The sequence below is a fragment of the Rhipicephalus microplus genome, chromosome 4 (assembly GCF_043290135.1).
Source record: "Rhipicephalus microplus isolate Deutch F79 chromosome 4, USDA_Rmic, whole genome shotgun sequence".
NCBI lineage: Eukaryota > Metazoa > Arthropoda > Arachnida > Ixodida > Ixodidae > Rhipicephalus > Rhipicephalus microplus.
In genome coordinates this window covers 192,294,797-192,308,946 of record NC_134703.1, presented here as the reverse complement: position 1 = coordinate 192,308,946, position 14,150 = coordinate 192,294,797, and the positions used below count along the sequence as shown (strand labels likewise).

Here is a 14,150-nt window from a genome sequence, read left to right as displayed (position 1 = left end):
GGACCACCACCACCAGCAGCAAGTAGGGCTAATGAGGAGGCGCAAATGTTAAAACAATACATGCGTGAACAAACAAAAAGAAAAAGTATCAATAACTGCAATGAGACTTGAACCACCGACCTCACCAGTTCATGTGTTGCTTTAACCAACTACACCACAGCTGCCTTTTTTTTTCTTTCTTTATTGAACTACGCCACAGCTGCCGATCGGCTTGAGATGACAAACAAGCCTGTTTTGTATTGTTGTCACGCTAAACCTAAATAACATTTTTGTTCACTTTTTTGTATGGACGTAATTTTAGCGGCTTTTATCTTTATGTCTAGACGTACCGCTAGACACTCCCGACTATTCAAACAAAGCGCCTAACCGAAAAATGCAGACGTCACTTCCGTGCGGAGCAGCAGCCGTTTCTGCGTGGGAATGGCTCGTGCGCCGCGCGGCGCAGCAGTCTCTGCCATAGTTTTGGCATAATTTTTAGATTGACGTCCCTTCCGTGCAGCGCAGAAGCCACTTCTGTGTGGGGCTGGCCGCGCGGCGCAGGAGACGTTGTTTCCCTTCTCTAATCTGTGTTTGCGTGGTGCGTGGTACGAGCCAGCAGATTGCGAGTTAGCTGTGCTTGTGATTGTGTGTGAACCGTAGGTGAATAAACGTCGCTCAGCGAGTTTTGAAGACGTCGAGGACCACTGCGAGGCATGTCTGTGAACTCTGCTCATGCGCCGGGCGGCGTTCTCATCTTCAAAGGCGAGTTGTAAGTTTCCATTGCTGTCATTATTATTGGCGACCGCTGTGGACGACGTTTTGTCACTCTCCTCGGTGTTGGTCGATGGAACGCGTGGATGGCTTTTATAATGAGTGACATGCCGTTGCTTGTGTTGGCATATATGTTTTGTTTCGAGCCGCCCAATGTGCCATGCTTTGCAAAACTTTGCGTCAGCTGGCGGATGTAGTTTCGTTTTCTAGACTTTTCCGTAGACGAGTGGCTGGGCGTCGCGCTAGGTCGCGTGGAAATACTTTGTCGGTTAGAGGTGCAATCTCCAGTTCTTACCTTCGCGTGTCGTGCAAACTTTACATGGAACGTAGTGGGCCGTTGTCAGTTCAGCAGCAATGGGGGGTTGCACCTGTGGTCGAGTGCAGATGAGCGGCCTCCGTTCACGGTTCAGGAGAAACTGTGGGCGTTTTCTTTTTCGCTGCGCTGCTGTTTTCCGACTAGGCACCAGGCAGATTACGGGATTTATTAACGTCCTGCTGATATTGCTGTGTAAGCGATCAGTGCGCGGTTTGTTCTGATGGTTTCTAGTGCGACGCCGGCCGCCGCCACTACTGGGCTTCAAAACGCGGCGAATGCATATTATTTCGCTAAACTTATTCCCTTGCGGTCTGATGAAACTGTTTTGCTTGTTTAAAGTACCTTGCTGCAGTGTTACCTAGGGTTCATACCGACCTTTCTTCCTGGTTTCAGTCCAAAGGGACCGTTTCATTGAAGCCAATATAAACTTGTATAATAAATACATTGAATGATATAAATATCATTCATTGGAGGGATCAAACATGTTTTTTTTCATTGAATGATTGATATTGTATTTTTGCAAAATAAGTATTACACTTTTTACATATATTAAAGCTTGCGTGCATCATAATTTGCCTTGTTGGCTAATAGTCTAGTGTTTCGGTGCGTGTATTCATTTACTGTATTACTATTATTATATTACCTTCATTATCAGCTTCTCATCCATTTTCACTAAAATATTATAATTTGGGGTGTTAGTGTTTTAGCACATTGCTTACCCTCATCGTATTTGTATTAACATCATTTCTTAAGGTGGTGGTCCCACTGCGGCCGCAACCACTCCACATTTTACGCAGTTTGCGGATGTACTGGGCTTGCTGCGCTTCACAAAGAAAACTGAATTGGGCTACTTCAGAAAGCTTATTATCCCCTCTCTTCAATGACATCTGATTTTAATGTCTGGTCAGAAGCGTTACATAATAGCTATAAAAATAGTGTGAGCAATAAAAGCATTTTCGCTGTACAAGCCTCCGTTGTACTGCGAGTACGGCGAAATTATTCGACGTAACAAAGCAGAATTCGCTGTGCCTTTAGAAGTAGTGCCATTCAAGGTTTCTATGAAGAGATATTGGACATAAAGTAATTAGTAATTTTTTATGTTCCAATGAAAAGGGGCAAAATAATGAAGGTCTGGGTAGGAATATTTTCTTTCTTTACATAGCAGAACCATAATATTTAGCGGTTATGTAGACTACATTAGACTTATATTCCATACGAAGTAGCTTAGTGCTTTGACGAAAACTAGATGAATTATTATTGTGTCAATGGGGCAGTTTATGGCTGTACTTGGTCACGCATTACCGACGAAGCGACAAAACTATACTAGCTGATACTCTGAACTTTTATACAATGAAGCAGCAGGCCCCTTTCTGTGATTCTATGAAGGGAAATTTCTTTTATCTTTATTAGGGAACCTACAAGACAGCATTGAATCTAGCTAAACATACTGCTGGCCAGTTCCGTAGAAACTCGCTTTTTTTCTTTTTTAGATGCTAACTACTAATGAGTATTGCACATTAGTAGATGCATATTGTGTCTTATATCTATTTTTGCTCACTAACTTGTTGACTCAGTGCTTCAAACTAAATATCTTCAATAAATCATAAATCTCACAGGCATTTTTTGGTGGTCGCTCCATTTTTATATGAAAAATCAAGTTGCCTTATTTGAGTTCAAACGTTCGTTGAATGTGGCGCAATTAAACATAACAAAATGGGTAAAACAGGTATGGATTATAACTTCAGGCTTCATAGTTTGCCTCACAAGGTAAGTCTAGTTTCCGCACGTAACAAACACCAACTGTAAAAGGAGGGGCTGAGTAAAGAATTTTTTCCACTCGCACAATTTGAACAGGTGGGGCGGTGTCATCAAGTGGCAAATGGTTTCGGTACGCCGGAAAATCGCGCGTTCGTCACTCGTTCACAGCGTTCCCCACCACGTCTTTAGTAATGTGCATCTCTTCGTGGTTCAGCTGCACATGTCTTGCGCATTCCTTTGAGTTTTTTTAATGCCTGTGAGGCTCTAAATTGTGAAAGGAAGGACGCTGACATGCCGTGCGAATGATATGCATGTAGTGCCGCTTCAAAGGGGGCACAATATTTTTTTTTTCTTTCTTGCCTTGCATATGAAGACTGTTCAGATTTCACATATATAATGAAAACCCGTGAGCTCTGAGCTGACTATTAGTCAATACTTTGGCATTCGTAGCAATGTTTCGATGCTCACAGTCCACTCTGGTATATCCTTTTGTCCCTTCACTAATTCCAAAAATTGGCACACTGATTTGCAGAAATATTGTCCCACAGATCGCACTTCTACATCCGCATTTTTGGTGAACGTTCTCAAATGTTGTAATTGCCGAGAATTTCAGAGTAAGCCTGTATGGTTAACGAAGATCAACCTGACTTTTACGCCCATGAGAATGCCCACATGAAAAAATAGTGCTGATACATATATGGTAGCGCTGACGAACATTTTAGATGCAAAGCATTTCTTTGCGTACTGCAAACACTTTTGGCGTCTATCAGCATATCTATCTATCTACCTATCTATCTAGCCGCTTACGTCTGGGGACTGTCGTGATCGCGGGAACCAAAATCAGTATAGGAAGATACGATAATTTCTTGAATATGACGCGATAGTCAAGACATGAATACTTTCATAATACCTTCCGCTAGAGAGTGGCACCAACCTCTGGCCATATATGTGCCACTGGTATGCGAGTATGTGCGACAGGTGATCGACACTTGGAATCTACCCAGCAACGACGAGAACACATAGGAGCAGTTTCAACACGTGAGCGTTAAGAAAAACTTGACATCGGCAACGTTGATCCGACGAATTCAAAGAAGAAATGTGAAGGTCTCAGCAAGAATCGAACCCAAGCATTACACATGGCAATCAAGCATTCTACCACAAAGCCACGCCAGGTCTTGGAACTACTTTTCAAATAGAACCTAATTTTCATGAAACGTTAACTGTGGTTGCCATACTGGCTATCCAATAGTTAGTATGAGGCACCAATTACCAGCGTGTTGGGTGTAGCGTAATTAATGCGGCTGATGCGGAGCGCTTAGCCAGTTCCCGGCCCGTCAACTAGCGAAGCCGATCGGTTCCGTGAAGGCGAACGCGGAAGACCCCGAGCAGGGGAAAGAAAGAAGACTCCTTCGTTCGCACGGTTCATGAGCGGAGCCGTCAAAGGCACCCCCGTTTGGGACTAGAAGGAGAACGCTTACTCGGAAAAGCGTCTAGCAAGAGGCAGGTCAGGCCGTCCGAGTTTAAGCCATTGTGTGAATGCACACGTGCCATTGAGGACGACACACGGACGCGACCACTTGGCTGATTGAGACAGTGGCGGCAGGGAGACGAGCATAACCTCCCCCGCTGTACGTCATTACCAAGTGCTGTTAAGATGTCGGGACGCCTCGCGGTCGCATGCACACCTGGTAAGCACATGGAGCCCAACAGTGTACTCAATGCTCTTAGGGAGGCTTCTTCGAAGCAACATTTAATGAGAGAGCTGACGGGGCTCGAGCGTGAGAACGGCTGCCGACGGAGGCAGCACGGCCTGGCATGGGAGAGAGTGTCACACGCGGAGAACCTATCCCTTTGCGTGTATTATTTGGTAACGTGGTTTTTACCAATGCAGTGTCCATTACGAAAGTGTTTCTTCAATTGGTTGTGGCAATGTGAGCCCACACGTGTTATTTGCTTCTGTGAAGACTCTTTGTTCAACCGAGTGTTGAAAAGAGGATGTTTGAATCGCAAATGGAGAGCGGAGGTTCGGGCTTGGACTCGGGCAAACACCTGAGGCTGCATTAAAGAATATCTTCACCGGACTATGGCTCTTTCTTCACGCTGCCACCGTGCACTCAACTCATCGAGGGGACCCATTCCGAACCTCAAACAACTTCCCTCCTTAGCTAGTGTTGAAGCTAGTCGAGAAGGAGGAAATCACCTCCAATTATATCATGATTACATGTGTAATCCTACGATACAGTCATGTTATCGGGTTAACATCAATTGTAGTTAAGTGCCATGCACTGAAGTCGATTTATGTTAGAGCGTTCAGGGGTACCATCCTCGCGAGCACCAGCGCTTCTTATCAGCTTATTGCTTGTGGTGTTGCTAATACCCATGTTCGCCAACGACATCACCACACAAGTGCAAAAAACTGATTATACAAACTTTTGCAATGTTTGTCTGTGCGTGCAAGAATTGTATATATATTTAGCATCATTTCATGACTTGTCGCAATATAAAAATTGCAACATAGTCACCTTCCATACGCATGCTTTGCATAACGTCGATTATTAAAGGGACACTAAAGTCAACTATTAAGTCGACGTTGATTGTCGAAATGGTGGTCCAGAAACCTCCTGGTGTTACTTTTGTGCCAAGGAAGGGCCTATTTTGAAATAAAATAATGTTTTAGTGGTCCGCATCGGGTTAGCGCACTTCAAACTACCCTCCTCAAGAAGCGCACCGACCGGTCCATCTCACGTCACTGTTGCCGTGCACAATGTTTCAGTTTCAGTTTATTCATTCATTCAAAATACAAAATTCGTAGAATGTAGTATGCAGACGTGGCTCCCAAAGTCAAGCGACTGCAGTGGGACCCTCGGTTAACAATAACAATGAAATTATTAATTAAAATAGCACGTAAAATACGCAACACAAGTGAAAAGTAAACAGTGAACTTACATAAAATAACGTCAAGTAAACAAAAAAGGCAGTCAGAATCCGACACAAGAACAATAGTAATAAGTTATACAAGTAAAACATAATCACGCCATTAAGCAATAACCTAAATTTGCAAAGACTTACCAATTTCATGCCCGGATAGATAAGAATCGTTAAGTAATGATCGTTGTCAACCTAGTTATGCAAGATGAAGTTTTTAAGTTCACGTTTGAATGCATGAAAAGATGATGATGATTTTAGTGTATAGGGCAGGTTATTCCACAATTTAATGACCGCGAAGGCGAACGTCATTTTGCCATAATTGGTGTTACATTTAGGTAAAAGGAAGTTGTGACTGTGAGCGAATCTAGTGCTATTGGTGTTAGTGAGTAAACTAGCATCGATTAAATCAAACACAAGCTGTTTGTTAAGTTGTTTATATAACAATATGATTAAGTGAAAATTAAATAAGCCAGACACAGTAAGAATACAGTTAGCCTGAAGGAGTGGGGTAGCATTAGAATAAAATGAACTGTTGGTAATAATGCGAATGGCCTGATTCTGAATGTGCTGTACACATTCAGAATCAGGCCATTCCTGTGCCTGTGCAGAATGTTGCCCGGCTTTACTGCGCTAGTAGCAGCAGACTGACAGTAGTGGGAGCCACAGCAGAAAAAACAGCCACTGATCAGTTTTCCCGCTAGATGCTAGATAGCACCACATGTCCCGTGTAACCACGTGAAAATTGAATTTTTGAACCACTGGCTCAATTTCTCATAGTAACGGCTGGTGGTTCTCTTTTTCATGAATCAAATGGAAACGAACTAGCAGAATTTTATTGCGTCTCTTGATGCACGGAAAGTTCTTTATTTAGTGCAGTTAGATCGATTACTCGTGATTATTTGTAGGCGGTCCGACTGATATCACCAGGATCATTTTGAAAATGTCCTACTGCGGCGCTTGTGTTCTTGTGCATTTACCTTAATATCTCCTGGAGTAAGGCACTGTTGTTGATAATATTGTTGTTGAGTTTTCACTCTGGCATAAATTGTCATTTTACTTTAGTGTCCCTTTAAGGTATGTAGGTTATGCCAATTTATTTTTTGAAAAATTGTGCTGGCAACCTAAATGACAAACTTGTTGACGGTGCCTGTAAATTGATATAAAGAAAACCTACAACTTTCCAGAACACATAGGTGTATTCCTGCTGATATAGCTGAAGCATAAAACAAAACTAGATTATGTAACTGTTTCGCTCCCTGTAACAATATGCGTTCCGATTTCTTTACAAATGCCGGCATGCTCGTGCTTACTAAAACAAAAAATTAGAATGAAAATTAAAACAACCATTTCGTATGGAACCTCTTCTCAAAAGTGCTCCATCTATTTACCGATTGGCCCCATCTTGAGACGTCACGTCATTTCCGCACGCACAATACTCTACGACTCTTTTACAATAAAACCATATGGCACTGAAAGAACAAGATAGACAGAAGTATTGTGACCCATGATTTTTTAGAACACTGTATTCTCGTTGACACATGTATTATGCATGTAATAATTGCACTTGCATAATCGTAATACATCAGCTTTTTTTTCCAGTGTTCATCGTACATTTGAAAATCACCGATTGAATGGTATTTTGCTTTTTCCAGTGAATGACAACTGATATAGCAAAAAAGAAATAATTCATAGATAGCATGTAAAAGTTCAGATAAATGTACAATTTACGCTACACGAAGTCGATAATCTATACAATGAGGAAAATGAGCAAGCAAATACACCTTATGCAGCCACTGCATTTTCAGACCATGTATCTTACTTTATAAGCACCCTTGAGTGACCCCAGGGTGCTAGGTAACTCTCCTTGATAATCTTAGCATTGCTGGCTTCGTCTGGCGGACATACACATGCGGAGGGATCCCCTTCGAAGGGGAGTGAATGGTTAAAGCAGTGCCCCCCTCTCTATCATAGCATTGTATGGGTGCACTTTCTAGGCACTATAGACAGACTTCGTGCCCCGACTTTTAGGGGACGAGGAGGGATGGCCCGCCGGGTCCCCCTCGTGTGCACGTCTATGCCGACAGATGTACACTGTCGTCCTTTATGAAAGGGAACACGCGAAAGCGTGGCCTGCGCTCTCCAGCAGCTGCCTACAGCACCATAAATCGACAGCAAAAGGAAACACATTTGCTTTCAGCGTCATCTGTGGCCGAAAAAAAAAAGATAACAATTTATGGCCGGCAGACAAGCGCTGCTAGATTGCAGTCTCTCTCTCTGCTCACGCCTGCAGTGGGAAGTCCACTGCCAAAATATCTAACGTCGTTTGCGACCATGGAGCAAGCTGCTGTAATCGCCCGATATCGCTCGTCACACGAGTGATCAGGGAATGTAATCTAGCAGAGCTTGTCTACCGGCCGTAACTTATCTTACTTGGCAATAGATGACGCGAAAGGCAAACGTGCTTTCTTCACTTGTTGGTTGATGGTGCTGTAGGCTGCCGTCGCAGAGTGCAGGCCATGCATTAGCATGTTACCTTTCATAAAGAATGACAGTGTACCATTACTCTGTTTCATACATACAGTGCAATGCTGTGAAAGCTATGCAAGAAGTTCGGTCAGAAGCTTGTGTAACTTCGTGTGTCTCGTGGTTAACTTTCATCATTGTCAACGCTCGTGTGAGATGAGCACAAACCCGCCTGCAGAGCGCCGTGAAAGGCGACAAGTAAAACATCAAGAAATAAGAATTAAGACAAGCCGTATAACGGGGCAGTTTTATCTCCGATGCACAAAGCAGAAAGAAGAAAATAAATCATGTCTCAAATGCAAAAATAATCGTACTTGATCTTAGTGCGAACGCATTCATTGCGAAAATTCTCGGTAGCCTTTACAGCGTTGCACTTAACGTGGGAAACAGAGTGTAGGAAAAGACATTCGTAGAACACATGAACATGGGCTCAGAGGTGTGGCTCTCATGTCGGTGCTGTCATAATCCCTTATAATATTCGAATACGCATAATCGCTCTCTCTCCTGCCCTCCCACAAAGTGCGACGCTGAGCTCGATTGTGCTGTTACTTGATAATTTGCGTGTTCGTGCAATTACGTCGCATTTGGAAATCTGCTCTTGGCGAAAGTGAAGAATGGACAGTTTGCAATAATCTGCAAGGTGGCTTTCCTGTAAGGCTTGTTTTGCAACAGATACCTCTCATTCACAGACTGCTTTTCTAGCTCGTTGTGCTTTTATGTCTTCGAATTCCAGCAAAGGCACGCGAGCATGCGAGTACAACAAAATTTTAAAAAGGGGAAAAGCAAAAACACAATAAGCGAGAAAAGCAGTCTGTGAACGAGAGTTTTTGGTTGGCAAACAAACCTTACAGGAAAGCCACCTAGCAGATTATTGCAAACTGTCCATTTCCTAAAGCAAACACTTTGTGAGAACTTAGTTAACCATGATTTAGGCAGTAGCACAAAGATGGTGACAGCAAGACGGGAAACAGGGTGAACCAACTTATGGATTATCCCACGTCATCCCATATGCTAGGTGGCCCACGTAATTCTCATAAAAAGTTTTAGAAAAATCATGGGCTCTAGGAGCTTCTAACTCCTCTATATTAGTGTAAATCATCTGTTCAACTAATCATCAACAAGAGGCGCTTTATTTAGGTAAACCTTTTATTGTACTTGGAAAAGGTAAAATTTAGAAAATAACCCCAGGATACTGAGGTTATTCTGTGCTGAAATGTACCTGGCTGTTTTTGTAGCATAAGCTACATTGAATCAGGTTGAGCAGTTTCGCGTGGCAAAAAAAAAAAAGGACACGCTCGCGCGACGCTAAATCAAGCCAGTGCACTCAAACGCTTCAAAGTGTTTGGTTGATGGCATGTTCAATTGTTATTTCATGTACCTGAGTAAGTCAGAGAGACGATAGAGATAGTGTGTTTGTGTATGTGCGTGTATATGCACATGTGTTTACACTTTCGTGAACAAAGCCGGTTTTTCATTTTGCCAGATATCATCGGGGTACCTTTCGTCGTATTGTTGAAATGACGGCCACAGTTGGCGGGTTGTAGGTGAAAGACGCCGTCTGCATTTGGGCTCCTTAGTTTGCATCGGCCGGTTTCCGCCGCCTTGCGCAACTTGCAAAACACGCGCAAGGCGACGCTGACCGTACTTGCGCGAGCAATTTTCTCGCGTTATGCAAGCGTGGATAAGTGGCGTCATCTGGTGTCATCTTACGAACTATTGCGAGAAGGAGGGAGTGGAACCGCCACTTAGGGCACCCAAGCACCTGCATAACTATGCCAATAGAAATGGTGTAAACAAACTTTTTCTTTTAAACAGCGCATTCACGTGCTGAACAATACCTAAAACATTTTGAAATAGCCAGGGAGCATTTCCCTCTAAATGTAATTCAGCTAGGCTAGCCACAGATCACATTAGTAGCAGCTACTTATATCAGGTGGCGAGATGGTTTTATATGAGTAGAATAAAATATTTTCACTTGCAGCATAATGAAGTTTAGCAGTTGGTGCTCGTATGGATCTCTGTGAGCTCATCTTTGCTGAGAAAGAGAGAAAAAGATGGAAATAAGGAGCAATGCACGGCTGTGCTTTTTTGCTGTGTGCGTTGTAATTTGAGATGTAAAGAACAGTTCAAGTTGAATGTAAAGCAACTAGCCCGACTCTTAATGAACTTCAGAAGAATGGCTAGTTGGGCAAGTTGGTACTGGTCCATAAGTGTACTACGCAAAAAACAGGCGGAAACACGAAGTAGAGAAAAAGGACAGGCAAGCACAGACTATCAACTGAAGCTTTATTGCAGGATGTAGGCAATATATACAGAAAAGAATAAAAAGCAAGGGAGGGCAAAGGGGGAGGAGAAAAAGGCATGAGGGGCCAAATCAACAAAACATGGGCAACATCAGGAAAACACGGTTGTCATGCAAAACCTAGATAGGTCAACTCCTTATCGTGTATGGTCACAGAGGGAAGACTGACGCATTACTCAGAGATCTTGCAAATGTGCGCAGCATAGTCTCAATAAGCTCCTAATGAAGCCTTCTGAGTATAAAAACCTTGGTCCTTCACCTTCTCCCTGGTTTGGTGGGTGAAGTTGCGGGGCTGGCTTGAAAGCTTAGCTTCCCACTGAGCTCGAGTCCACTGCTTTATTTATGGCCACTTTGCAAGCTGCCACCATCGCTCCAAGTTGCCATCAGCAAGATTGGTCAGATTGATTGGAGACTAAAGTGGAAACCTTTCTTGGCACTTCGAGTACAGCAAAACTAAAACATTCAGAAAGATTCGTCGCAATCATCGGCTCACGGCAGCAAGGTGATGCTAATCCTTTTCGAGGAAAGAAGAAAATTTTCCTGAAACAGCAAATGCTGTTCGGTCCCATTCATAACTACATCGGCCAGTCGCAGCAGAATAAAAACAAGAACAAGATAAGTAATACTGTCACATTCTAGGTTATGTTATCGCCCCGTTTCACTGTCAGTTATTCTCAGCACAAACCACGCGTACAGTGTTTGAGAAGCTTCGAGACTGCAGTAGATCATTTTGTTAAGATTACGTCCACTTTGCCAGCACCGCAGATTATTCTGGAACCTACTTGACTGCTAGGGATGAGGCTAGAATATTCGGTGTCAATTGTAGAAATGCCAATGCACTTCGCTGCTTGGCAGTTAATTGATGGGCGATGCTCTGCTCGCCGCTATCAGTGCCAGTGCCTTGTTGCAATCTGACTTTCCTTTTACGTGGCTACAAAATAAACAGTTTATTATCTGACCTGCAGTCTGTTTTCTTCGTCCACGTCACGACCTCGTGACATCTAGCGGAGAGGCTGCTCCGTTTATGTACCAGACGCTCCTATCATGCCATGAATCCAGCCCACGTCGAGGAGAAGACACCGATGCCAGCCAGGAGCAGCGAACAAGGCGCCGGCAGCAAGGTCTACCATCAGAGTGCGGGCCTCTACAAGACAAGGCTCGGAAGACGAAGGCCATGACCTCGTCTGCGGCCACAATTTCAACCGCTGCGTCACAGCCTGCGATTGTCGTGCATCAGCCAAGGTAGCCACCAACTTTCCGTGGGTCATCGTTTGAAGACCCGGAGACCTGGCTGGAGACCTAAGACCGCGTCACTGCCCTCAACCACTGGGACACGAAAGAGAAGCTCCATCGCATGTACTTCTACTTAGAAGAGGCTACAAGGATTGGCTCGAAAATCGGGAGTCTGCGCTTCAAACCTGGGATGCCTTTTGCGGCACATTCCTGCAATGTTCATGAGTGTCGCTCCCAAAGAGAAGGCCGCTGCTTTGCTAGAAACCCGGGTGCAGCTACCAAAATGGAAATGTCGCGATTTTCACAGGAGAAATGACCCACCTCTTCGTCACACTGACTCGGACATGCTTGAGGAAAAAAAGTTTGTTTCTTTATGTGAGGGGTCAAGCAGGAGACGTTCGTGGGATTGATGAGAAATCGACTGAAGACCATTCACGCATTCCTCTCAGAATCGACTACAATTGAGAAGGCGCTGGAAATGCGCACTCGTCAGTTCAATCACCGCTCGATGCCAGAGTACGCACACGTTCATGCAATCTGCTCTGATAACCTGCACGAGACTATCTGAGTGACTGCGTGGTTTCGCCTACTATGCGTCGTGTACACATCGGGGCGAAAGTCTGCGCGACATCACTGACTACTTCGTAGCAACACAGTGGACGCCCCGAGCATCTTCGCGTTTACCTTCACCCGGTCGCTACGTACACTGGCCTGACTTGGGGCCGGTCACCTAGCCCGTATTTGGAAAGCTAAGGACAGCAACCAATGGAGGTGCGGTTACCGTTTGATGAACAACCGAAGATACTCCGCCGCCGCCAAAGGCGCCGTGACGCGACTTGAAGAACTTGCCGCAACGTCAAGGTAGTCCCGATGTTGAAACTTCGTGGCCAGAAGAAGACTTGATGACACAAGGTTAAAAGAATGGTACAAAACATCGTAGCCCTGATCCAACTCCGTGACCTTATCGCAACGCCAGGCGACGAATTAGGGACCTCGAAATCCTCATCGACGATTACAGCATCATAGCTCTCGTCTACACTGGAGCCGACTATTCCGTCATCAGTCGCACTTTCGTCGTAAAGTTGAATAAAGTTAGGACCGCTTGGGCAGGCCCTGCAATCCGTACAGGCGGAGGTCACCTAGTAACACCAGCAGGAATATGCGCAGCCGGAGTGGCCATCAACAGCCGCATGCATCCCTCAAGCTTCGTGGTACTACAGCATTGTAGTACGAGGAACTACAATGCTGTTCAACTGTTATCAACTTTGTTCTCAGGTCGATGATCATAGTGTGGTCATCGACCTGAGAACAAAGTTGATAACACTATCCCGAGAAAAAGCACTACCGCCACTAGTAGAACTCGCTGTTGGGCTAGTTGGTACATGTCTTGATTAAATAGTCAACTTCGCACCTTTATGGGGATAAGGCTTGACAAGCTGTAATGAAGAACTTTGTCTCAGTAAAGCGAAATGTGGCTAGAGCTATGTAAAAGGTATGCGCTTGATGATTTGGCAAAAGAAATAGCTACAAGCAAGAGCGAGGCGCTGGATATTTTCTTCATGACAGAGACGCACACACCGAGCACTCCGTTTCAGGCAATTGTAAGTGAAAAAGAATCATGGCAAAGAAACGTTAGCCGCTTTCTGACAAATAAGCGCAACTTGCTTTGGGTTACTGATCTGTTCCTGATAAAAAAATAAAATCCGAAGACTCGATTGAGTGCCTGCAAAATGACCTTAATATTGGTTTTGCATTCTCAGTTGACATAGATTATTTATTTTAATCTCTGCCGCATGATGCTCTCTTTAGGGCAGTGATGACCTGCATTGATGAGCTTGGAATTACTGACTTTCAAGGTTTAGTAGGCATGCTTGCAGATCGGTCTTTATCATTGCATACTTGCACATACAATTTTATTATTGCTGGAAGCCTATCTTGTCTTCAGCCTTGTGTCATATGAGGGTAAAATTCATTTGCAGCGTCAAGGAATTTGTATCGGGTCATGTGTTGCTCCTTTGTTGTGCAGCGTTTTTCTTTCACAGATTGACAAAAAACTGGAACAGATTTTAGAAATGGCGTGGTTTTTTAAGTTTTAGATACGTAGATGATTTTCTTACTCTACGAAAGAAAAAAACAGGATGATTCGTAGTACCAAGTATTGGTGGAAGAAGTTTTAGAGAGTTTTTGTGGAGCAGTCAAGGCCTGCCTTTTATGCATGAGCATCCTGATAATGGAATCCTGCAGTTTTTAGATTTGAAACTAACCCTTTGTGACAGCCATATTTGCTGGTGTTTTTCCCTCCATGCGAAGAAGAAACTTCTACCTTTTGGTTCGGCCCAC

General features: G+C 44.0%; 1 protein-coding gene across 4 annotated transcripts in view; it reads left to right on the top strand.

The window, feature by feature from the left end:
- Positions 1-492: 492 nt before the first annotated feature.
- LOC119183412 (WW domain-binding protein 2-like) overlaps positions 493-14,150 on the top strand; it is a 121,555-nt gene continuing 107,897 nt past the window's right edge. For 2 of the 4 annotated variants that reach the window (XM_075893897.1, XM_075893896.1), the window contains exon 1: positions 493-748. In XM_075893897.1, the coding sequence (XP_075750012.1) occupies positions 693-748 (56 nt within the window). In that variant the 5' untranslated portion in view covers positions 493-692. The remainder of the gene's footprint in view (positions 749-14,150) is intronic. The other 2 variants (XM_075893893.1, XM_075893894.1) reach the window with 2 other exon arrangements.